This window comes from Lichenostomus cassidix, chromosome Z, assembly GCF_008360975.1.
Source record: "Lichenostomus cassidix isolate B80296 chromosome Z, HeHo_3.0, whole genome shotgun sequence".
Classification (NCBI taxonomy): Eukaryota; Metazoa; Chordata; class Aves; order Passeriformes; family Meliphagidae; genus Lichenostomus; species Lichenostomus cassidix.
The window spans coordinates 7797670-7823354 of NC_139511.1; the positions used below are offsets into that span (position 1 = coordinate 7797670).

The 25685-nt window shown below is 40.2% G+C and overlaps 1 protein-coding gene across 1 annotated transcript in view; it reads right to left on the reverse strand.

Moving 5' to 3' along the window:
* WDR36 (WD repeat domain 36) overlaps window positions 1-23718 on the reverse strand; it is a 31093-nt gene extending 7375 nt beyond the window's left edge. The window contains exons 1-19 of the mRNA XM_085043740.1: window positions 23521-23718; window positions 22238-22265; window positions 19376-19476; window positions 18775-18892; window positions 17778-17910; window positions 16799-16853; window positions 16077-16209; window positions 14914-15089; window positions 14297-14417; window positions 12827-12892; window positions 11807-11890; window positions 10199-10353; window positions 8957-9071; window positions 7571-7736; window positions 7196-7304; window positions 6354-6433; window positions 2646-2753; window positions 1186-1283; window positions 61-203 (exon numbers count right to left, since the gene is read on the reverse strand). Of these exons, the coding sequence (XP_084899866.1) occupies window positions 61-203; window positions 1186-1283; window positions 2646-2753; window positions 6354-6433; window positions 7196-7304; window positions 7571-7736; window positions 8957-9071; window positions 10199-10353; window positions 11807-11890; window positions 12827-12892; window positions 14297-14417; window positions 14914-15089; window positions 16077-16209; window positions 16799-16853; window positions 17778-17910; window positions 18775-18892; window positions 19376-19476; window positions 22238-22265; window positions 23521-23667 (2136 nt within the window). The 5' untranslated portion in view covers window positions 23668-23718. The remainder of the gene's footprint in view (window positions 1-60; window positions 204-1185; window positions 1284-2645; window positions 2754-6353; window positions 6434-7195; window positions 7305-7570; window positions 7737-8956; window positions 9072-10198; window positions 10354-11806; window positions 11891-12826; window positions 12893-14296; window positions 14418-14913; window positions 15090-16076; window positions 16210-16798; window positions 16854-17777; window positions 17911-18774; window positions 18893-19375; window positions 19477-22237; window positions 22266-23520) is intronic.
* Window positions 23719-25685: the final 1967 nt, after the last annotated feature.

The following is a 25685-nucleotide window of genomic DNA, read 5'->3' on the forward strand; positions in this document are numbered from 1 at the left end:
TTTCATAGAAATAGCACAAATATATCTGGATGCATGCTATTTTTTCAACAGTTTCAGTACCTTGATAATATCAAGGTTGAGGAGATTTTTCCACCTTGATTCTGGTAATAAGGAAAGGGTCACCAGCTGCTCTCCCAGTTGCTCAGGTGAGACATATTCTATCATTTCATCACATGGCTCTTCATCTCCTGACACATCCACATCTTGCAGAAACAGATATCTTTTATGAACATTGATACTCCACATTCATTTTTTAAAAAATGAAGCTCAACACTTATATTTATTTTGCAATTTTTGAATAAAAAATGAATAATAGACATAGGTGCAAACATAACATAGAGCTGAAAAACTACAGAAACATTTGATTACTGCAAAAATTTTGTTAACCGTATAAATATGTACATAGTAATTTTAGTTCTAAGTTACAAAGCTGTAAAATCATTGCATTTAAATTCTTGCACCATGGTCACTTCCTCATCACAACTTCTTCACAGGTTGAAATGGCACATAAAAATGAAGAAAATCTCAACATTAAAGTACAACATCCCACAAGAAAAGTTACAATGTCACTCACTAGATTTTCTCTAGATCTCCTGTGTGGTCTTGACCACACATCTCTACTCTCCCTTCTTTTTCCAAAGTATCACTTAAAGTATCACTTAGCTAAAACAACTAATCTAATAGAAAAGCCTGAAACAACCAAGGAATGTAACCCATTTAGAGCCCTTAGCATCTGAACAGGAACTTTACATTTGCTGAAGACAGAGAATGAACTAAAGCTTTCAGCCAGAATCAGGATAAAAACATTTAAAGTTTTGGGATGAATTCCGTCTCCCTAAATTAAGTACGTAAAACAATTATGTGCTTGCTAAAGTAGCCATCATGAAACATGTTCTAGAGGCCAATAGTGAGCAGTGCATTTCCTTCAGACGAAAATGCAAATGCAGGCACTCCAAACTTGGGCAGGCAAGATCTCCACCTAGAGGACTTCTGAAGCACAATCACATCTATTAATCTAGCAAAAAATTCCACTTCGGCCTTTCCTTCACTGGGCACAGACACATGTCAGGTCAGCTGAACCCAATTCTCTTGCCAACAAGACAATATCAATGAATCTGTGGCATACAAGCAGGGAAACAAACTGCAAGGGGAAAATAAAATACGCTTTTTTCATCTGAGGATTACCTTGCATGGGGCAGGTGCTGGGGAGTGTCACCAAAGAAGGTTCATAATCTGCAGGAAGGGGCCGTAATGACACAAGTGAATACAAAGAACGGTTTGACCTGGAAAAATAACACAGGCATTTTAAAAACCATCTTCAGATGAAAGGGAACAAGTACTTCAGACATAATTTTTACCACAGTCTAATATTGCTGCATTGTGGCAATTCACCAGGCTCTGTTCAAGATTAGTTTTTGTCATCTACCAGATAAGCAGGAAATGAAGTGTGGCAATAGACTCACCTGAACATCACAAATATAAATGTTACGTTCAAGTATTATTGCCAAGAACATAATAATAATAGGTTGCAGGATCTCAATGTTCCTCTTGAAGTGAAGGGCCCAGAACTGAACACAGAATGTGAAGGGTGACCTCACCAGTGCCCCGTACAGGGGCAATAATTGCCCTGGTCCTGCTGGCCATAAATATATTTACCTGTGCCAGTGCTCCACCACCCTCACAATCAACCATTTCTTTCCAATGCTTGGTCTAAACATATCTTCTTTCAGTTTGAAGCCATTCCCCCTGGTCCTGTCACTTCAGGCCCTTATCCAAAGTCCCTACTCAGTTCTCTTGGAGCCCCTCTAGGCACTGGAAGGAACACTAAGGTCTCCCCAGAGCCTTCTTCAGGCTGAACATTATGAACAACAGGATTTCAGGATAATACTCTCAGCAAATTTTCTTCAGGTTTGAAACATGCATATAAGTCATTCTGATATATTGGGGTTTTTTGTCAATATGAACTAGGGCTAGGTAAAAATATCTGTCATTATTAATAAAGAAGCACTTTTACTTAACCACAGGGAGGCCTACAATGGAACACTCCTCAGGCAAAACTACAGCCAACGTATGTAACCTCAAATAATTGTCAACTGATTGGGAAAAAAAACCAAACCACTTTTAACACTGTGTTACTTCAGTACTGGACCTGACCAGTCGTTGGCTTGAAAGCTGTATCAGGAGAAAATTCAACTAAAACACATTTTACCTCTGTGCTTATTTATCACTAAAAAAGAGGAATAATCACAACTTTCAAACACTGCTCAGAAGTCTCAGACAACACTTTACAGAAATACATGAAAAGCACTTCAGAAAGAAACACTATCTGAACAAAGACATTTCAAAATGGGTGAAAAAAATGGAGTCTAAGAAAAACTTTAGAAATGGCCTAACGGGAATTCTTAAGAGTAAGAAACACTTAGAAAAAATAGATCATTTAACTATCAGAATAGATATTTACACTGCAGAAATTTCATTATTTATGAATCAGAGCAATACAGAACACCTGGCTCAATTAGAACCAGAGAACATAAAACACTGGAGATGATAGTTCACAAGACAATTCTCTATTTGCAATAAAGGTGATTAAAAGACCTCTTTCCCATCCTAAATCCTGTGTAGAAACAGATGTATTACATACTCACCACAAATAAATTCCAAGATCATCCACGTGTGCTGAAGCCAGAAAATCTCCCGTAGGGGACATAGTAAGGCTGACAGCTGCAGAGTCCACCAAAAAACAATCTATGAGGCTATGGAGAAAAAACACAACAGAGAAATTATCAGCAACTTGTTTATCTACACATATCTGAGTTACAGCTGAATGCAAACAGGCCACTGGAAGTATGGACACAAGCCACAGTAGAAGAAGTATTCAAATATTTTATATAAATGAAGCAAGCGAACAGCACTGTGCAACAAACCACCTAGCTCTATAAAATTCTCTAAATTCGGATGAAGCTGGCACCTCTTTAGACAGCCACATTCTGAGGAATAGGTGATGAACTTCAACTACTTATGCCTAACACTGACCTCCTCAGTGGCCATAAATTCTGTACTTCCAGCAGTTCTGACTGACAATTCCCTCTCTCAAAATACTTCATCCCAGACCTAATTATTCCAAAATAAAGTATGAACTGTACAATGCAAAGTTTCATTATCTGCAACAGTTTTGGCATTACATGTCTTCAGCCTGATAAACCATTCCTTGATCTTTTTTTTTCACAATTGCAGGAAATTGAAAAAATACCATGTAAAAAACCAGTTAAAATATTCATTATGCGACTATTTTAACAATGAGACACTTAAGTTCTGGATGATGCACTCCCTAGCAGACTACCACTCAAGCCCAGGTTCACAGCATTGCTTGTCACTTGTTGAAATATAAATTTCAGTTACTTCAAATTTTAAGTAAAAGTTGAATTTTACAACTAGCTCACTAAGAAAAACAAAAAGAACAAATAAAGAGTGTGAATACTTTGTTCTTGTTTACAGCTGTACAGCCCTGTTTTATTCACTAACCATAGCAGAAATACTGATGTAATGAAGCAGTTTAAAATGCAAAGTCTTCTGGGGATGTATTTTCTTAGACACTGAGCACTCCTGCTATGATTTGACAAACCACTTCAAAAATAAAAGCCTTTTTTTTCCCTGCATAGAATGTTTTATTCCCTCTACATATTCTTAGACACATGTTGCAAATCTCAGGTAGGAGAAATATAATTTATCACTTTCAATATAAAATATATAAACACTAAACCCATAAATCCCAAACTTATATCAGATACATTTTGCACACAGTGCACAACAACTAGAAAAATTTACCCTAGATGCTTTTCTCTATTTTCAAATCCATCTTTTTATTGCACTCCTTATCTGTAACTGAGAAACTCTGTTCAATAAATCAACCATAAAGAACTCCAAAACAAATCTAACAAGAAATGAAGCTTTTCTACTTACTGAACATAAATAATTTTTAAAATGACACGCTTGGGGGACGAAGGGCTCAATCTACTAGAGGAAATAAGACATACTTTTAAGCTTTACACAGAAAAGCTAAATGAATCCTGCCTGGGGGCTGAAGCCATCTACCTTTATTGTTCCTGCCTAACTGCAAAACTGAGACAATGGAAAGCATAACACTGCTGAGTTTTCACTTAATATGTCTCTCATGCTGTTCTCTCTCAAGTGCTCCATCCAATCTATGAACAGGCAGCAGGTATCCCAGATTCCTCAATTTGTCTATGCAAGCTGCACAGCCGAAAGAAAACTGCATAATGCCAGGGGTTCCTGCTTCTAACATTTTTTACACAAATTAGTAATTTTCTCCCAGTTTTCAAAAATCCCTACATTAAAAACATACACTAGGAAGACTTACATTACCTAAGGACAGTTAAGCACCACTTCCAAGTAAAAACAGACACCCAAGTAAAAAAGAGTTAATAGATGTCAGACCATTTATTAAAGACAGTTAGTAATTTTCAAAATGTAGGTTTCTAGAAACATGTTTTCCATCTTTTTATAAGAACGGTTTCAAAGCTGAGGCTTTAGAACACACAGTTCATGAGATGTTTCTTTTATTTATGAGCCACAGAGGTAAAGCAAGCATCAGGCCTTTTATTAAAAGCTGTTCCTCCTTGTCAATACACTCCTCTGCCTGGGAAAACCTTGCCTTTACATACTGCAAGAATAATTTAACCTAATTACTTTTAAAACCAGTGTTTCTCATGTAACAATCTAGATTTCAGCTTGACCCAAATTTCAGAGACAAGAAACAAAATATTTAATTTTGTTACATGCAAAAGAGAGCTACTGTCAGACTGCTTTTAAAACCATTATGAATAGATTCTTACCGCAAAGTGTTTTGTTATTAAAGAAATGAAAGAAGAAACTGGTATTAATTAATCCCAATGCTGCAGCTCTTTGTGGGCATATTATTTTGAAGGGGAAGAGCGTTAGACAGACGAAGACCAGAGTGCTAATTTCCTTCCCATTAATACTGGAAAGAAGACACTTAATGTTCATTCTGTCCTAATTTAGACTAGTGGCCTGTTCTTGCAGGATGACTGACAATTGTTTGTTGAGATGCAAAGCACTATTGGTAGTAAAATGAGAACTTTCACAGTATACAAAATTATTTACCAAATCTGTTCAACAAAAATAAGCAACCCAAATGAAACTAGGCACAACCACCAGAGCTGCACACTGCACAGCACCACCTTAAATTGCTAAAAAAAAAAAAAATTTATCTGATGCGCTGCTGAAAGAATGCACTGGCAGAACGCAAAGTTACTTTTCAGCTTGTTTTTCCTGGGCTCCTGAACTTCTTGTATGTACTTGCCTGCTTCGCAGCCAAATTTTATTCTGGGAGAAGACTACTCACAGTGGATCATGAACGAACATTTTTGGCAGTTTTAAGTACAAACAAATGAAAAATATTACTGATGTCAAGCCATACTGTGTTTTTAAAATGCATGTAAGTGGCAACAGGCTTCTCTTTACAAAACCAACTGCAGTTCTGCATCCAATCCCATTCTGGGGCCCCCAGCACAAGACACACATGAAGTTAGAGAAGGTCCAGGAAAATTATCTGAGGCCTGGAACACATTTCCTATGAGGAAAACAGAGTTGGGGTGTTCTTCACCCTGGAGAACAGAAGGCTCTAGGGGACGCAATCTTGTGGCCTTTCACTACTTAAAGGGAGCTTACAAGAAAGATTGAGAGAGACTCTTTAGCAGGGGCTGTGGTGGCAGGACAAGGGGCAACAGCTTTGAACTGAAAGGGCATAGGTTTAGATTGGATATGGGGCAGAATTCTTTTATGATGAGGTTAGTGAGGCACTCAAACAGGTTGCATAAACAAGTTGTACATGGCCCAACCCTGGAGGTGTTCAAGGCCAAGCTGGGGCTCTGAGTAACCTGATCCAGTGAGAAAAGCTCTTCTCCAGGTCAAGACAGCTGGACTAGACCTGTGCTTCCAACTCAAACCACTCTGTGATCCTATGAACACTGCAGCACATCACAGTACAATTCACCTTATGAAGTCTCTTGCCCTTTACATTATAGTGCTACTTCCAGACAAGGAACAAATTCATACTCATTCATACTCATTCATACTACATGGAAACTCCAGGTGTCACCAACATTTCTTCTGGATCTATAGTGCTATTCTGTAGACCCAGAAAAAGACACACATTGCTAGCACTTGAAACAATTAAAATTGTGGGCAGAGCTGTTGTGTCATGCGCAACTTTGAGTATCACATCTGGTGACAGATAATCAAGCCAGAAGGCTTTTTGCCATTCATCAGACAGGGGATTATTATTTCTGCTTTATGTTTTTTAATTGACTCACCATCCAGAGGGAAGGTCCCAAGTCTTAATGGAACAGTCCATTGATGAAGTTATCAGCCAACGCCCATCAGGGCTGAAAGTCTAAAATAAAATAGTAAATTTAGTGGCACAGCCAACAAACCAGTCCCCACAGAAAGCCCTGTCAAGATTATAGTGCTCCCCAAAATCAGAGTGAAATGGTCTGGCCATAAAACAAAACTGACAATACAGTAATGAAAGTGAGAAAAGACCAAAACCAGAAGCTTTTTAAGAACAGGCTCAAATGTAAGACACAGGATATATCTCACTGTTAGTCAAAGCACTTTGGTCTCACTTTTATTTTAATGGTGAAAACCTATTCCTAAGCATAAAACTGAATAACTCAAGTAAATACTGATTAAGTAGCATTTAGAAATAAATTTGAAGCTAAATGCTATTTTAATGAACACTACAATGGACTATTACATAAGATGTAAATAAGGAATTATCAGTGTGCTGCATAATCCCAGATCTGTTTTCAGCTTGCTCATCTTTTCCATGTATACAGCTAAGACTACTGCACAATTTTGCTCTTCAATGTGGTTTTCATTATTTCCAATGCTTTATTTTGTGTTACCCTCAAAATCAGCTTGTCACAAAGTTATAGTAAAATCACAAAGCACATTAAAAAATAGATGGCAATTTCACAACTTTAGATTTTAAAACTAACATGCCTTAACGTGCTGTAGAGCTGAACTGCTGCTTTACTGTTTACAGCTGAACATAATAACCAGTCATTTAACACATGCAGAGAAACCCACCATCTGTAAAATCTGTTAGGTATCTGTGTATGTCACCTTTTATAGAAAATAAGTTAACAATTACCATGTCATTAATCCGCCCGTGGTGTCCTGAGAACGTTCTGACAATCTTCCTGGTTTCTATATCCATAACACTAATAGTGAAGTCATCAAAGGCAATTCCCAGAATACCACTGCCAAGAAACAGCAACACATATGACAGGGAATACTCAAGAGACAAAAAATAAAAGCATCCTAACATTGCTTCAGGTATCTTTTATTCTAAAATAATCTGATAATCAGTGTTACATTCCTTCAGACTAATAAAATGTCTTGTCATGCAGTGTCTACTAGTCAGCTGTATTTCAAAGTATCAGAAATATAATTAGGATACTGGTTGCCATTCTAAACAAATATGTACACCAAACAATATGCATATGAAATTATTTCACGAAATTACCTGTCTCTGTGAAGCAGAATTCCACTTGGAGAAGAAGAAAGTTCAGTGGAATAAACTAGATCTTTTGTTTTGAATTTCCAAAATTTAATTAATCCTTCACTACCAGCTGAGATTACCAACTGGTTCAATCCATCCACTGCTAGCCCTCTAATGGCCCCTTCATGTGCTGCAAATCAAGAGAAAAGAGAGTATTATTTCAGAATTCAAACTTAGCACAGAAATCAGAAGAATGCCAAACACTATTTTGTTTATCTTTGCCTCACTACAAGGAATGAGCAGCAAAAATATGACAATTCAAAAGCTGCCTGACAAGATGCTCAAATATTCTAAGTTTTTTCTTCTCTACAGAAACCAAATAGCTTTCAAGTAAACACCTAGAATACAAGTAAGAAGTGCACTTGAAGCTGAGTGTTAGCTCTTATTTCTGCTTTTATTTTGGGAAACTTTCTGTGATTGTGAGATTTGAGTGACTTCTTGAATCACTTCAAGAATGCCTTCATGAGGCCCAACCACTCCAGAGAAAATTTATAGCTTCAGTTCAGGCACCAAGCCTGGGAGTTTACCTAGGCTACTTCACACTGCAGTGTAAAGACAAGCTCCTCTGGTTTTGGATCAATTTTATTTCTTAATCTATGCCTAGAGCTACTGGCCAATAACCAAAAATAAAAAATTAATTCCACTATCAACCAATGATTTTATAAAGAGATCACTCCATGTTTGCTGAGCTAGATGGCTTTTAGAAATCCAGTAAGTCTTAGGGGTTCATCAGGGCTCTTTCCTTGTTTCTACAACAAAAAATTCAGATCACAAGTGCCAAAAAACCAGGCATGTGGATATATGACATGAAATATATTTGTATGCAACCACTAAAAGGCAATGTCAGAGCACTGTCACATTGCATCCTAAACTTTCAGCTGGGCAATTAAAACTAATACCATACACAAAGACCTGGACTTGCTTAAGACTTTGATTTTCCATTCACATGAAACATTCTTTCACTTCTAAGCAGGGAGCACAAAACAGATCTGAAAATTTATCTAAGAGATAGAACCTTATAAAACAAGAAGCCAAGCACTGGAAATGTGATTATCTCAAAAGGAGTGAAGGTCAGAGGATCTCGTTTTAGTGCTAACCATTTTGGTAACTGACAGTTTTGTGTTAAATAAAACCAAGGATATACTAACATCTGAGCTGTTAAAACTATCAAGGATTCTGTCCTTCAAATCAGGTTTCTGATTGCAAGACAGGACAGTGCAGCCTAATTAAAAAAACTGAAATGTACCCCAAATTCAACTCAGAATCGATGATAAATTTTCAAGATGACAGAATACTTGGTGACTGCTGCTCAGTTAAGAGCCAGTACTTTGGAACTTTAGGAGTTCTTACCTTTTTCTTTGCCATAATGCCCTCTGTGGATGCCAGACTGCATGTTATACACATCTACCTGTCCAGTTGTCATCCCAATCACTGCAAAGTTACCACATGAGGTAATGTCAACTGCCTTTCAAGGGAATAAAAAAATTAATTAATCAACAAAATAAAGCACCTACAAAAACAATTCTTTAGGTGTCTATCAACTAGCTAAATTGTTAGAAGGTGCACAGCATATTGAGAACACAAAACACTAACATGCTCTTTGAGGAAACCTGCACAGAACAAATTATGTCTTAAAAAATGCAGAGGAAGATGCTCTAAAATGAGCAAATAGTCAGCATGTAATAAATATGGCAATGCATGGTTATGAAAGACAATGAAATCCTAGCTTAGTGACATCCTGCAGAAGCCATAGGTAATAATATCAGCACTGTAACTGAAATAATCAAGATACCCACAAATTCAGTCCCTGAGATAAAGTGTCAGCATGGCAACTGCATGCCTCTTTCAATGTCTGTGTTACCAATACCCTCCCAAATTAGGGTGACTTCATACAGAGTTTAAATAGCAAGAAACAAAGAAACAACAGTCTAGACATCTTTGGAAAGATTCATTCCAAAGAATCTAGTAGTCAAAAGAAAACTGGGTATTTAAAATTCAGTTTATCTCTCTGCCACTTGACTACTTAGCATAAGGTCAGAAAAACCATTTATCACAAGACACAGGAGTGCATGACTACACATCACATGAGGTGTGCCACAACAGTTCTGGGTTTAAGAAGCTGGTAAACCTCAGCGTCCAGCTCAAGTTGCAAAGCATTTTAGAGGTAATACCCTGCATAGCTATTTCGAAACACACTTTTCTGTATTACCAAAAAGAGTCCAGCGTCTTCAGCAATCTGCATTCTCAAAGCAAGTTAATAATCACAGCCATACAGATAACTCTGCATCGCTGTGACAATAAAGCAAACACCCACCACCTCTCTGAGCCAGAAAGTTAGTGCACTTAACCTGAATGTTTAAGGAAAAAATGCAAATGCCTAATTTTTCTTAAGACCATAAGCATTACAAACCAGCTCACTGGACACACTGAGCTGGCAGAAAGCATTTTGCAAAGCAACTAAAACACATCTAGACAGTGCTTTTTCAGTCTAAACATTTTTAAAACTAAAAGTCTAAACATGTTTCTGTATGAACAGGAACCAAAACAGTGCACAGTGTAAACCTGAAGAAACATTATCCTAAATAAACTTACTGTTGCATATGTGTCAATAGGTTTGTGTTTGCTAAATTCTTCTGGCCTCAGTTTGTGAGCTCCCATGGAGGTTTTCTGATAGTTCCAGGTAGTACAGGTTATATACCCTTGATGGCAGGCAATAATACCATCCCAGTCACTCTGATGTGCCACTTCTGCAAGGGAACACACACTGTTTTCAGAAACAGTAATTCTGCAATCAAACAAGGCTCTTCAGATATTTTAAAATACCTTTGGACAGAACAGTTCTTATTTAGTGTTCTTGTTGCATAGTCAAAAGGTTACCACTCAAAAAAATCACTGGGCAAACAGTTGTGCATACGTAGTGTAACTAAAAACCACAAGCATTATTTTGTACATTATGCATTGTGCCTTTGCATATTTTAGCCTCTGTAGTTTGAAATGTATATTTCAATGTAAATGTTTCAAACTGGTTTAAATGGTTTAGACTGCTCAATCTGTACACATTTCCAGCTGAGTGTTTTTAACTTTCTCTTAAACTGCTGAAGCAGCAGAAGCCACCAGATAACAACTTAAAGCCAAGTTTGAGAGCTAAATCTGCTTCACACAGCAAATTTTTTTTTTTTTTTCATTTCCAGGAAAATTTCTCAAAAGCTCAGTATACAAACTCTGTAGTCGAGTATGATATATGGGGATCTAAGCAATGAGCAATTTGATTTTTTTTCTGGGAATTAAAAAAAATTGAGAGCTTGAAACGGAATAATCCTAGAACTTCAAAGATTGAAACAAGATACAAACCGGTTCGCTTAACTAAAGAAAGACAATATAGCAAAAGTAACAACTCTAAAATGTACTTAAATGGGGGGGTTTATGTCTTCAAACACAGGCAGGTCTAACATTAATTTTTAAATTAATTTGTTTTAAATATAAATCTTAAAAATGCACACACAGATATTTGCAACAAGTGTGTACAGACAGTCTGTATCACTGAAGTCAAATGGCTCCACAAAATTGTAAATCCAGATCTCTCAACACAGGAAACAATACATCATCTTCAGAAGAGCAAATAGCTGCACTTTGACAAAACAGACTTCAAGTCTGAAGAGGAGATCACTAATTTAAAGAAGCACATTTTGATGAAGCAAAGCTAATTAGAATTCTGCTTAAAGAAGTTAGATTCAGTATTTGCATACTGAATCATAAATGAATGGGTTACTTGAAATTTGACTTTGATAAGTGACTCAAATAAATGTACTTAGGAATCAGAATCAACCCCTGTAACTAAGACTTACTCCTCAAAAATAAAGGAATAAAAAGCGGACAAAGATCTTCATCCTCCCACCTAGCTGCTGGTTCTCCAGCCTGGAATAATATGTGATTTTGGCCCCCATGCAGGACATTCTCAAGCCAAGAGCCAGGTTAAGGATGTTTTAATATAAAATGCTCTCTTTGAAGTATTAGAACAGTTTACCAAGTCAAATGCAATTTTAAACTATGACTCAGTAACTCATTAAAGGCCACAGAATAAGCTAATCTTTATATAGCATGAGCTTCCAAAACAGTAGTGTTTTGAAGATTAAAACATGAAATTAACACGATGGTAATATATTTATATTTACTCTGTAATCCGTGTCAAAGACCACTTACCTGAAGCAAAGGCTGTAATCGGTGGAAGTGCCATCGTATCCAGCTTAAGGCCTTTCTTTTTTGATTTCTTTTTGTTAATTGAACCTTAAAAATAGACATTAAGGGTCTCAATCTCATGGTCAGAACTGAGAATGATGGTTTAAAATGCTAACAAAATGCAAAGCTCCTCCTAAATTTAGAAACATTTGGCTTACACAAACACATCCCTGTTCCCTAGGTTTGATGACCTAAGAACACTAACAGAGTCTCTGTCAAAATTAACGCAATGCTGAGCAAATCACCAGCCTTTTACATCCACAGATGTGACTTCACTACTCAACCTACTCATTGCAGGATCTTGTGCCAAAATCCTGCGGCAGAGGTTCCCCCATCACAGCTGAAAACATGGTCCTACAGACACGACTACAAAAAGCAATATACAGCACCCAGCCCTTTCAACAGCCAAAGAATCTGGAATTCCTAATCTGTGCCCAAATTAGTTTTTATGCATCTTTTCGAACTGATCAAAATACATATACAACTATATAGATATATTTAAAACTATGAATTATTTTAGTCTTTCTGATCCCTGCTCTCCCAAATGATAGCATTCCTTACACATGGCATGATGTGCAAGATGTGTTTAAGTCAAGCTCTACATTAAATCATAGGAACTCAAGCCAAGAAATATAAATTGGCCAATAATTTAGTCAATTGAACAGAAGGGCAATAGGGTAAAAAGTTGCAATTACACATGCTGAAATGTCAGCTCCTGCTTTACACATTTATAACACAAAAATCATGCCCAACATTTCCTGCAGTGAAGTAACGTACACTGCTAGGCTCAGAAATCCCTTTTTTTAACTACAAACAAATCTGAGAGTAGACTTTATATACAGCAAGGACTGAGTTTTCAGAATCACTCAGGTGACTAGCTTTTATAGAACAGTTAAAGTGAAAATAAGGCCTGTCCAATGTTTTCATTAATACTTTTCAGGACTTCTTTGTACCAGTGATTTGTACTTTGACTGAAATACTTACCACGTCCTAAACTTTTATTGAACTTTTCATGCACTGTTGAAAAGGATTGCAATGTTCCATCTTGACCTAAGAAAGTATTAGCACAGATTACATTCACATTAGTGAAGGCCAAAAATCAACTTTTCTCATAAGCTATATGAGCAAGAAAAGTTAAAGATAAGCAATAAGCAACTTCAAACACTCTAAATAAGGTATTTACTAAAAAGTCTGGTCCAAGAATACAGACACACTCTAAGCAGAACTAATGGAGCCTAATTTTCTGTGGCCTACATCCCATTCCCAGAACTATACCCCATACAACCGGAATGACCCCTCTTCACAGACATCTTTTCCATGTTCAATTCCTCTGTCACTGTAATGTCTGTGACATTAATGAAATTTTACTTAGTTAATTTGAGCAGATGCCTCTTCTAAGGAAACCAGCAGCACTTGAAAGGAAATCCTAACTCCTTTCCATTGCACAAAGTTTTACCAGAGTTTCAGAAAGGAGTGGAGAGAGTCAGTCTCTTTACACTGCAGAAAAATCAGATCTCAAAGGTTAAGACCCTTTTCATTCTAAAGGCTGCCTCTGTGCCCTCTCCACTGCAAAAGCAAATGTGAAGATTTGTTAAACAACACTTGACTGATACTGTAGTTTGTCTGGTGTGAGCTCAAATACTGACAAGTAACTCGTAGCTTGAATCCAAGTTACTAGTTGGATGACCAGCAAGAGATTTTAGTAAAGGCAGTGTAATGTTTTCAGTTAATTACTTAAGAGTAATTAAGAGACTAGGTGGTAAGTGTCTATCACCCCATTACTCAGGTGGTCTGCGGTACAACACAGCCTGATCTAGAACCTGCACTTCCTAAGGGGTCTTTTTAAATATGCTAGTTTTTAAGGAAGGGTAGTCACTTATGCATTTTACACTTTTAGGTTAATATCTCAGTAAAAAGCAACCTTGAAAAGATATATTACAGATACAAGTAAGCTGTAATAAATGACAAAGATGGTGCAAGCCAAAAAGCTTGATCAAGCTAGTGGAAAAAGTAGTTACTGCAAACTAGTTACTAAATGCATTATGATGCTTATTATTTCCCTGTCACAACCAAATTTCCTTGGCTGTTACAAGTTTTCACTCTGACCAGCTAATACCTGCTCAGAACAAAACTTTTTTTATTTCTCAAACATATAAATATAGATGACAGAAACAGTTCCTACATTATCCTGCTTTTAAGTACTCTTCAGCTTACCTGCTGATACGTTACTCTAGGGAAGCACTAGTTTCCTACTAAAGTAGGAAAACTCTAGTGAAATAGTTTGCTACAGTAATAAATGACACTGATTACATTAGCTACCTACTACGCTCCATAAATACATAGCAAAACACGTGAAGTATAATCTAGTGTATTAACAAAACAAAGGCACTTAGCTCTGCAAGTTTTCTCTATCACAGCAAGAAATGAAGACTGAAAAAGAGTAAGAATTTGTACCTGCACTAAGAATTTGCTCTCCATTTTGCCCATGGTATCTGATTTTTGTTGGCGGTGCACTGTGTCCCATCCGGCTCCTCAATACACGACCTGTACCACCAGGTCCATCAAAAATCCACACCTGCACCCCAAAGCAAGCAGAAAAAAAAGGCTGATAAACATTGCCTTGCCAATAATTGCACCTCTTGTCAGTGGAACATGTCAGTGGAAGATGGTACAACCAATTTCACACACTGGCTTTCATTCTTGACCCCAAAACTTTGGATATTTCCATCACAGCACCTGATTGCTTCCTGCTGTTTATTCTGCCCCTCCATCAAAGCCTAGTGGCATTAGAGGACATGCAGCACAACGGACTTCTATCAACAGCAACTGTTTACAACCCAGAGCATTATAAAAATTGATCAAGATTTAAGACAGAGTACAGGGATATGAAGTGTGGCTCTGGAAAAGAGGATCCAAACCTTTGCTGTTCAAGGCTACCACAAAGCAGTTAAATGAAGCAATGCCAACATGGCAGCACATCTTTAAACTACAATCCTCTACAGTCCAACTGAGAGCCAGCAACTTGAGTTCTGTTGTATTGGTTTCAGATAGCAGCAGTGATTGTAACTCACCCGCAGAGCATTATCAGCACCACTGGTAATAAGAAGAGGCTCTCCAGGGACAAATGACATGCCAGCTATTGCTGTGGAATGGGCATCTTGCATCTGACACATCAGTTTCTTCTCTTCTAGATCCCACAAAGCAATGTGTCCAATTGGGCTACCAGCTGCCATTACTGGGTGTCCATCTGCTCAAAAAAACAAAAATATAAAAGTTCAAAAGGTTTGCGCATTGACATGCAGCTTATCCTTATGACTTCTTGCACCTTAAAACTGATGCAAGAAAAGTCTACAATCACGAGGAAAAAGAAAACTCAAGTTGATGCTAGATATTATATAGATTTTAACAGAAATACTGTAGTATGTCAATCAGAAAAGAATCAAAGCTCACTGATAGATAATAAAACCAGGACTTTTTCATATTAGATAAATTTAAAATGCATAAATCCAGAAATCAGAGCTAGAGATTTTGCTTGAAAACACAATAGATATTGACATAAAAAGGCTCTCTTTCTACTTCTCACAAGTCTCTCCACAATTTTGTCCAGTGGTGTTCTTCTTCAACAGGGTCTGCATTCAATCTATATTCTATTTAAGATTTGCAAGTCTACTCAAATGAGAAATTAGATTCAGTATCAACAACTCCGTAGGCAGGAACAGCATTAAAGCAACTAGCTTTAGTAATTAGTAAATGTTCATTAGACAAGAAAAAAGCTGTGAATACAAGTAAGATTCCCCAGTAACATCTATCCAGTAGTCACTCAACTATTAACATTCCAGCTTTGTCTGGGGAGTAGGACATTGCTGAGAAGTAGGTTTGGACACTAAAGCAAGCTGTACTGATTACTTTGTACTAACTCTAATAACTGTGTACTGTGTTAGCTCCTGGCACACTGTAAACAAACTTTTGTTTTCAAACATGCTGTGTGTCACACTTCCTGTCGCACTAAGAACACAACAAAATTATATAAAATGCTATAAAACAGCTAGCGTGATAAAAATGCATGATCTCCCTTACTTATTGCTACCTTTTCTATTTTACCTACAGCCTTTGAAAACTAAAACTTTTAGCACAAATTTTGATTCTGAAATGCTTTATCAAAAACCATTTCTCCCTGTTCCACTTAGAATTAGTGCTTTCATACATATTTTCACTAAAAACCACTAGGACGTACCTGTACGAAAAGATATTACTGTGATGGGACCCCAGTCCTGTTGAAATTTCATCAGAGTTTCATCAAACTTAATATTATGTACTATTATATGACCAGATACAAGGCCAACTGCAACAACATCCACTGCTGGAGCCTGCAAGAAATGAAAAAAATTCTGTTTCCAGAATCTGGGACTCCTCTGAAAAACTGGACACAGTAAGTGTCCAGAAGCTCTGGCAGACTATTATACACTGCCCCAGCCCTCCATGTAATTAGAAGTTTTATCCTGGTAAGCTGCCGACCATTTTCAAAGCTGTCATCAATGCTATCAATAAGTTTCAGCTAATTTTTGTATCTAAAAAAGATACAGCAAGCACAGTTACGAAATCTTTTCCTGATCAATCAACAAAATATGCATTTTATCAAACTCTGAAGTAAAATAAATTTGGCAAAAAACTACCAGTGTAATGGAGCTTCATGATACACATGCATCTTGCAAACTGAATTCATGACATGGTTCAGTGAAGACTATAGATGTGATGAACACAAAACAGGTAAGAGGCTAAATGGAACAGAACAAGGAACAGAGGAAGAGCAGATAATAAACCTTCAGTCAAGAGAGGCTATTACAATTACATCAGAGAATACCAGCCACCTTTACTGCTGTCCTTTTAAACAACAATATTTTGCCTGCTGTTCTGGCTCAGTTATATATGAAAATAAAAGATAACAAAAATACTAACTTGTTCAATAGCTGTAACTGCTAAGCCCCATCCTGGAAATGAGTACAAGAGTTTGCTGTAAAACAAACATAAAAATCCATAAATCAATTAACCCTTGGGGATTTTCCATGACAAAATGGTTGTTTTACACATACTTATGCAGAAAAGTGCACCAACTATCTGCCCTTATAAATCAAATAAAAGGAAAAAAAAAACAACCCCATGATACTAAGTAAGTAAGGTTAAGAATAAAACTTACAGGTAATTTTTATTGAAAAAGCTGGTGTTGTGCGTTAGTACCACAGCAGTGACATAACTACATGACATGAACACATGAAACAAAAGAAATACCAGTGATATCATGGCAAGCTGAGTTAGGAAAATGAAACACTGATTTATGCAAGCTGATTTAACACCTATTTTCAGTAATGTATATTAACATGCAGAGCAGCTCACTGTACCTTTCATGAGTTAGAAAAGCAACTGATCATGATCATTTCACTAGGCATGAAATACTGACATTGGATCATCTAACTGGGACATGCTCAGGGACAATTGCATGTCTACACATCTCTTATCTGAGTCTAAGGATCAAATGTTATTAATTATCTCCACTCTACCTGCCAGCACTTCCTTGGACCCAAAACAATCAAAAAATTAAGATTGGAAGATGGGATGCAGGAGGCCTGAACATGCTTTTACTATTATTTTAATAGCTTTCATGGGAAAGCTATGTGATTCCAAGAAATTTAAAAAAAAAAAAAATTCCTGAACAGCCCCTGACATTTTGCAAGGAGAGTAAACAACACGCAACCTGAAAGGCATCAGCATTCAGGGAGCAGCAGCACTCTTTGCTCCTGGAGGTATACCAACTGAACACTTGTGCCAATACTCAGTAAAAGATTCTAGGTTCAAAACCTGCTATACTTAACCATATAGCATTTTTTACCTATCAAACTACTTGGAGCATGAAGTGTAGCCAAGGTATCAAGAATCTTACTTGGATCTTATATTCCATAGCTGCATGGTTCCTTGTTCACTCCCAAGGAGAATTTTATTCAGATAGGTGCTGGGATGCAGAAGTGCAGAAACCGCAAAAGTGGCTTTATCAAAATCTATCTGAAGATATTCTTCTGCAAAACAGTGAATAACAGTGTTAGTGTGGCTACCCCCACAAACCTGCAGGCTTGTCATCCCTTGGCAAATGTGAAAGCAGGACCAATGTTTACTCTTCAAATCCTGCAAGTGTTTCTTACATTAAAGGATTAGCTAATGTGAAACAGGAAAGGCTAAACTTCTTTACCTTTTAACATCTGTTTGCTTGAAGGTGTATTTCTTTTTCCTATAAGCCTACCCACTACAATAACACTGGCAATACTGTAGTGATTTCTATCTTTCTGAGGGATTCCTGCTCCTGCCTGAACAAAGCACCACATCTGATTAGCATGCCTTTTGTTTGTTATAGCAACTTCAAATCTCTAAAGCCTGGCTACAGACACTTGTGAGAACCAGCATCCAGGGAGTAACACTGGTCACACCAATGAATGCTTTCTTAAGAAAAATATTTAGGGTGCTGAAGCACAATTTCGAAAAACACTTGGCAACAGCATGAGAAGATGCTGACACATCCAAAAGATAATTAATCAGAATTTAGTCATACTTAATCTGGTAAATATCAAGGAATTACAGGACTTCAGAGATAGTGCCAAAGGTGCTCTATCACAATCTTTACAAGAAAATGGAACACTAAAATGTAATTTCTATATAATCATTACCTTTTTACATCTATATAGAACCTTACTGGGCCTCTGCACATGGTGCAGTATCCATTCATGAAACATTACTGCAGGATTAGGACTTCAGATAAACCAATAAAGTAGCACTATCTTTTAAGAATTTTCTGAACACATGCATTTAAAAAACCCTTTGGTTTTAAATTACTGAATGTTTAACAGTACTATCTAATAAAGCAGTGACAAAAATAAAATGTCTCTCACCTTCTGACTGTATATTCCAAACAATAAGAACATTATCAACATCCACAGAGATGACATGATCACCAAAAGGCTGTAGAAGGTGTATCCTTGCCTTGTGGCCTTCATAGGTATGAACCACCTGTAATTTCGCAATAGAAATGCTTTCAATATAAGCTGATAAGGTAGAATATCATGTTAACATAATACTTAAGGACAGCTAGCACATGTCAGCAACAAGTTCAAATAAAATTCATGGAAAGACCATACAACTTGAAGTGGAAGATAGGTAATTTTATCTGATATTTAAAACTATTGGCAAAAAATATGCTATGTAAGTATTCTTAATTATTTATTTTCAATTAATTGAGCTTACATTAATTTATTATTTTTTAAACTTTAAATAACTCATTAATTTTTATAATTAATATGTAAAACACAGTTCAGCCATTATAGAATTTGCTCTTACATTCTCCTGATTTAAGCTTTTTACTCCTTATTCTATAGTTTCCCTAAAACTGAAGATACCAGACATCAACAGAAACAGACATTTGTAGAAAACTGTCTTGAAACCACAACCACTACACAACTGTTTTGTACTATGAAGCAATACATTAATAAAAACCTCTTTGTTCCTGGCAAAAGCATGGAGAATATTGTCATATGAAGCAAATATCAACATGCGATCTGCTGCCAAACATGTGATGTCTTGTGGCAACGGATTACCTGTTGATCAAACAAAAGAAAAGTTAAACAAGTTTCAGGTTCCTAGCAAAAGCGAAAGCTCTACAATGTATTTCTTTAGCACGGTGAGCCACAAACAAAGATCTCTGGTCGAACACTATATTGAATTTTAGAGAAATGCACACATTTCAGAAGAATGCAAGTATTACCACAAAACATTACATCAGGAACAACATCATAAGTAATGTAAGATTGGTGGACTACAAGGTGGTTCTTTTGAAATACACTTACTAATAAATTAGTGAACTATCTGTCCAAGTAGAGGTACACATTAGCTTTGTGAGAGCTGAAAACACAGATGATAAAGTCTCAGCATTAGCAATGCTTATTAGGTTAAGTTATTCTGCAGGCCTGGGAGTTAGTGACCAACTCCTGCACCTATCTCCTGATGACACTGGGAATTTAATGCTCTAAGAATACTCCTCTCTCCCCACCTCATGACTGGTCTGGAAAGAATATCTAATATTGGGATATTTACTTTACTAGCCCAAAACGTAAAAGAGTGAAAGTTACAGACAACACTGAGAAACTGCTGGTGTAGTCTCAATTGGTAAAAATCAGGAAAAAAAGACTCTAGGGAACAACACTCTCAATCCAGGGAAATATAAAAATGCAAATTACAGCGCTTAACACTTCTGCAGAGAAACACCAGACCAAAAATCTGTGTGACAGCACCTATGATACAAACTTGCATGGTCACATAGCAGCCTTTCCCACAAAAGTGCTTCGTACTGTGAATTATTAACAGACACGAAGAAAACTGCACCCTCTGCTGTACTGCAGCACAACTTCAAAACAAGGAACTAAAATAAGAAAATAGAAAAAGGCTGCACTCCATGAGGTTTCATTTGTTAGAACACATGACGACATCTTCCTCTGATGTGACTCAGGTTTACAGCCAGGTGACAAGATACCTGGTACTCCACAGGAGTTGCATGCAAGGCTGGCTTAGGCCAAGACAGTTTTAGGCAGACCCGAATTAAAAAAGTTCAGAGCACCAACCAGTGGCACCATAAAAAGAGAGGCACAGAGTTCATTTTTGTCAACTGCAATTTTGTTTGTAAGCATCCCAGTTTCTCAAAAAGCTTAGATGATCACATGTGTAAGAAGACATAACCCACTATGAACAGAGTATGCAAAGTTTTCATGATTTTGCAAGACAGAAACAAAGCTACATTAATGTGTTTACAGCTTTAATGACACACAGCTGATCATCTAAATCTAGTCCTGGTTGTGCGACATTTATTCTCAAGTTTACAGGAGCTCTGGTAATGGAAAATATTTTATATAGGAGGTCTCCGTAAAAACTTGGTGGTATACAGAAATAAAGCCCCTACTTTTCAAGACAGAGTGCATCCCTCTGAATCATCCAAATGTCAACTGCAAGGGACCTTTCAGTAGAAAATTAAGTAGTTCAACAAGCCACCAACTCCTCACAAAACTTGATCACCTAGACTGTTAGCTGCAGCTGTGCCCAGTTGAGTCATGAACACATATGGGGAGGGAGTTCTGCTCAAGCTTTATCCTGCACCACAGCTACCTCTTAAGGCCATTTTTCCTGCCCTCCACTGTGACCCTCTCAAGCTGCAGTCTGTGGCTGTTGCCCCTCCTGCTGTCTACCACCTGCCACCTAAGTGCCCTTCAGGTAAAAGGCTCTGGTCACCCCATATCTCTCCCTTCTTAGCACTAAGGAGATCCAGTCATTCCAATGTCTCCTGCCATGCTGCACCCTCAGCATCCCTCCTGCAGGAGAAAGGGGAGCTGTGGAAGAGGCACAAGCACACTAACGGGGTACTGCAGCCCAGGCATGGTCTCACCAACCTGAGGTGCAGGAGAAGACAGCTTTCCCTGATCTGCTGGCTGCACTCCTAATGAGGCTCGATACACAACCCGCCTTACCATGCTGCTGGCCCACACTCAGCCTGGCACCAGCACAGCCCCAGCTTCTTTCCAGCAGGATGCCATGCAGCCAGTCAGTTCCCAGCTTGTTCTGCCCCAGGTGCTGCAGGATCCTGCACTCGCCCTTGCTGAACCTGGCAAGGCTACTGTTGGCCCAGGCTTTGTGTTTTGCAAGAACTCCCTGGACTGAAACTCTTGCCATTCTGGGTGTCAGCTACTCCTCCTAAAACAGCATCCTCTGCAATCTTACCCTAGGGGTACAGGTTGCCTCATCACCCAGGATGTTGGTGATGGTCCTGAAGAACATGAGCCCTGCTGTTGACACCCAGAGTGCTTTGTTACCAAAGGCCAATTGAACGTTAAACCATCAATTCATATCCTCTGTATTCACCGATCTGTATCCACCAGTATAGCCAATTCCTAACACCCCCCATCAGGAGATCCACGTCTATTTTCTTCATGTAATTATTTTCCTCCTATAATAGTCTTCTAATAATCACAAAAAGAACAACAAAAAGGGATCTGACATTAATTCAATACATTAATAATTGGGCTTTACTCACTGTGCAATCCTTATGGCTTAGGGGTGTTCTTGGAAGAACAAGATGGTAAGAACAGAATGCTCACAAGGTATGTTTTCAAGAAAACTAAATTCCAGTGTCAATAGCAGTCTTATTTCCAAACTCGTATTTTATATTTCTGAGACCCCGTTTAATATATTTCAGTGTATATTAACACGCACAATTTATTTTCTTGCTTTTGAGTTGAGAATGAAGTGCAGATGTCAGATGTTAAAAAAAAACCAACCAAATTTAAGAGGAATGAACAATTTGTGCATACTTACTCACAGCAACAATACCAAGCCTCTTCACCTGCAATGAAAATATTACAAGGTGTTTTTAGTGATTGGTTGCAATGAATTTGCTATAAACAGCAATTAAAAATTCTAGGAGTTAACCTAGATGAGACAATGAATATGCACATCTCACAAAACAGAAAAATTATTCATCCTAGTTTACAACATTGTCTACTGAAAAACAGACAAAAGCTGGCAAAAGGAGAGGGACAATGCATTTGCCAAAAGACAACTACCCACCAGCAGTAAGCTGTGCTTCTTGACGTATTTTACCCTAATGCAGAGGAAACTAAAGAGATGTTAAGACACCCTGAGGAGCTGGGGCACCTCAGTTTCTGCTTCTACCTTACTTTCACTACAACCACACTGTACTCTATTTTCATCTCAGTTCACACAGAATTTGCTTTAGGTGCAAGCATCTAAGCATCTGTGCTCAGTGATGACCACTACTGTATGCCAAAGGCTGTGAGGAAGGTTGACTGGAGTGAACATTAAAAGGTGCCATGGAAGTGCAGAAAGATCCGTGATGTCTGCACTCTGCTGTTCACTACAATCACTCAGCTCAACTCTGTTTGGTTACTGCTTCTGATACACTGAAAATGCTTTGACTGAGCCCAGGGAAGTCACAGCGTCTCCCTCTTTTGAGACATTCCAAACCCACCTAGCTATATTCCTGTGTAATTTGCTCTAGGAGACTCTGCCTGGGCAGGGGTGGGTGGTCTGGGTGATCTCCAGAAATCCCTTCCAACACTATGGGTTTTATGATTCTACACTCCAAAACACGAGTCCGTATCACAGGCTTTCGTCTTGCTGAACTCAATTATGCTTATCCTTTTTCACACAGGAGTTTTAACAGGATCTGACCGTACCCCGCCCCTAAAATGTAACCCTCAAACGCTGAACCAGAGCGGATGAGCTTCATCTCGTACCAAAAAAAAAGCTTCAGCACCTGGACGCTCCCGAGCGACGGGCTATGCCGCATGGGCTAGCGCTGCCCGCATGGCTGAAGCAGCCCGTTCCCGACCTGTTTAGCCGGCAGCCTCCCCGCATCCCTGCCTCTCTCCCTGCCGGTCACCGCCAGCTGCACAGGCGCGGAACCGGAGCGCCGCAGCCCCGCACACGCTCCCGCATCACGACGGCGAGCGCGGCGGGGGAAAGGAGGAGGGGAGGAACAGGCGGATCTCCCTGCACGGCGCCGGCCTCCCCACGGCCGGTCGGAGCGGGATGGAGGCCGGGAGAAAGGAGCGGGGACCGGGACGCCGCGTACTCACGTTGTATGTGTGGACGCTGCGCCCGACGGCGAGGGCCAGGTAGAACTCGCGGTGGCGGCCGTGGTAGCGCAGGACGTGCGGGACGTGCCCGCTGAAGCGGCCGAGCACCCGGAACGCGGCGAACAGCCCCGCGCCCTCCCGCGCCATCGCTCCGCACGTGTCCGCGTCCGTGTCCGCATCCGCCCGCCGGCCACCCGCCCTCCGCAGGAAGCGCCCGCCCGCTTCCGCCGCCCCGCTCCGCCCCGCCGTGCGCCGCCGAAAGCTGCCCCGCACTCCCTCCCTGCCCGCCGCCCCAGTCCGCACCCCGCGCACGGGAGCGGTGCCGCCTCGGCGCGTACGGGAGCGTCAGCCCCAGAGTTCGCCACAAACACTCCACGCAGCCGCGACTGCGCGGTTTTTTTTTCCTTTTATTCTTCATTTTTGTATCCCCTTTTATTCTTCATTTCGTTATCCCCATTGTCCTCGCAAAGCACCAGATTCGGCTGCGGGTGCGGTGGCCCCGCCGCAGAGGCGACAGCGGAGTGCGGGTCGAGCCCACCTCCGCTGTCGCATCCCGCAGAATGCCCGCATCCGCAGCCACTGAACTTCCCGAGGTGTCTGTTTTGGTTTTTTAGTGGTGGTGGTACTGGTTTTGTATGTGGGTTTGGGGTTTTTTAAATAAATTATGGATATTTAAAAAAAATACCAACCCGCAGCATGACTCCGTTGCTATGACTGCACGGCGGACAATGCAAGTAAAGTCCAGCGGAGGAGGCAGAATGAAAAGCCGCGCCACCCCCAGGCCACCTATCCCAAGTTGTTGTAGCTTCTCCATACCGCCACCAGCTCCCGGGCTTTGCCCTTATCACACGGGGCTGGGCTCAGAGTTCCGGCGACGCTCCCGGGGCTGTCCCGCTGCGCTGTCCCCGTACCCTCCTGTGATGCGCAGAAGCCCGGGCAGTGGTGCCGCAGGATGGAGCGGGTGAGGCGCCACAGCTCCGGCCGCTCTCCGCATTCCCGTGCCCGCTCCAGGAGGCATTCCAGCAGCCGGCCCGCTCGCTCCGCCCGCCGGGAGTCCTGCGAGCAGACGGCCGGTCACGACCCTTTACTACCGTTCAGCGCCTCCCCATGTATCCTTAAAAGGAGGCTGACCATCCACCCCTTCTCGGTCCTCATCCTTGTCCCCTTCTCTCCTCTTTCTCTTCCTGCCTTCCCTTCTCCCTCACTTCACCCCCCTCTCCTCCCTTTCCCCCTTCTCCTTTTCCTCCATACCTTTCCCCCATACCCTTTTCTCCCATTCTTACCCCCTTCTTCCCTTTTTTTTTCTTTTTTTTTCTTTTTTTTTAATTTTTTGAGGGAGAAGGGAATGCCACCTAGCCACCGGGGAGTGCGCGCACCCGGGCGAACCTCGGACTGATGCGTGCCCGCTGGCTCGGAGGACGCATCTTCGCAGGTGTGAAAATCGAGTCGTAGCTCCTGGAGGGAAACAACAACAGGAGATGCTCGTTAAAGCCACGTCCCATGGAGTCGACTTCGCCGACTGCCAGCCCGCCTCGGGCACCCTGTTATAGACACCCTTCCTGCCTTTGCTCCCCGCGCCGCCCCATCGGGGCCTCGCAGGGCGTGGACGGCTGCGGGAGTCGGGCGGCGGCCTTGGGGGGCAGCGCCGGGATAGCGATGCCCGAGCCAGCGGCAGGGGTGCTTTCCCCGAAAAACACTGCCTAGTCTTTGCGCTGAGGGCCGGCTGTGCGTGTGAACCCTCCGCGTAGCTTCTAAACCACTAAATCACCTTTGCAACCGTGACACCATCTTCAGCGTCGGTGAAGCATTTTACAAGCGACTTTCAATCCTACGGGTCAGCAAGGCGCTGGGAAGGGTCGGGTAAAGCTCTGGCAGCGGCCGCCCAGGCTCCTGCTCTCCGTCCCTGCCAGTCTCAGCTTCAGTGAAGCACATTTTAGGAAGGTCGCCGGAGGAGAGCTGGACATAACTTCAAGGTCCTGCTTCACAGGTACCGGTTTACTAAACTAGCCAACTCCCGGTTTGCTAATCGGGATTTTCAGAAAGTAGCTGCAGGTGGTCAAGGGTAAAAACGTGGAGGCAGTGCCGTCCCGACAGTTTCCCTCCGATGCCACCAGACAAAGCACCAACCTCTTGTGTAAAGGTTATGTCTGGATCCAAAACGTTTA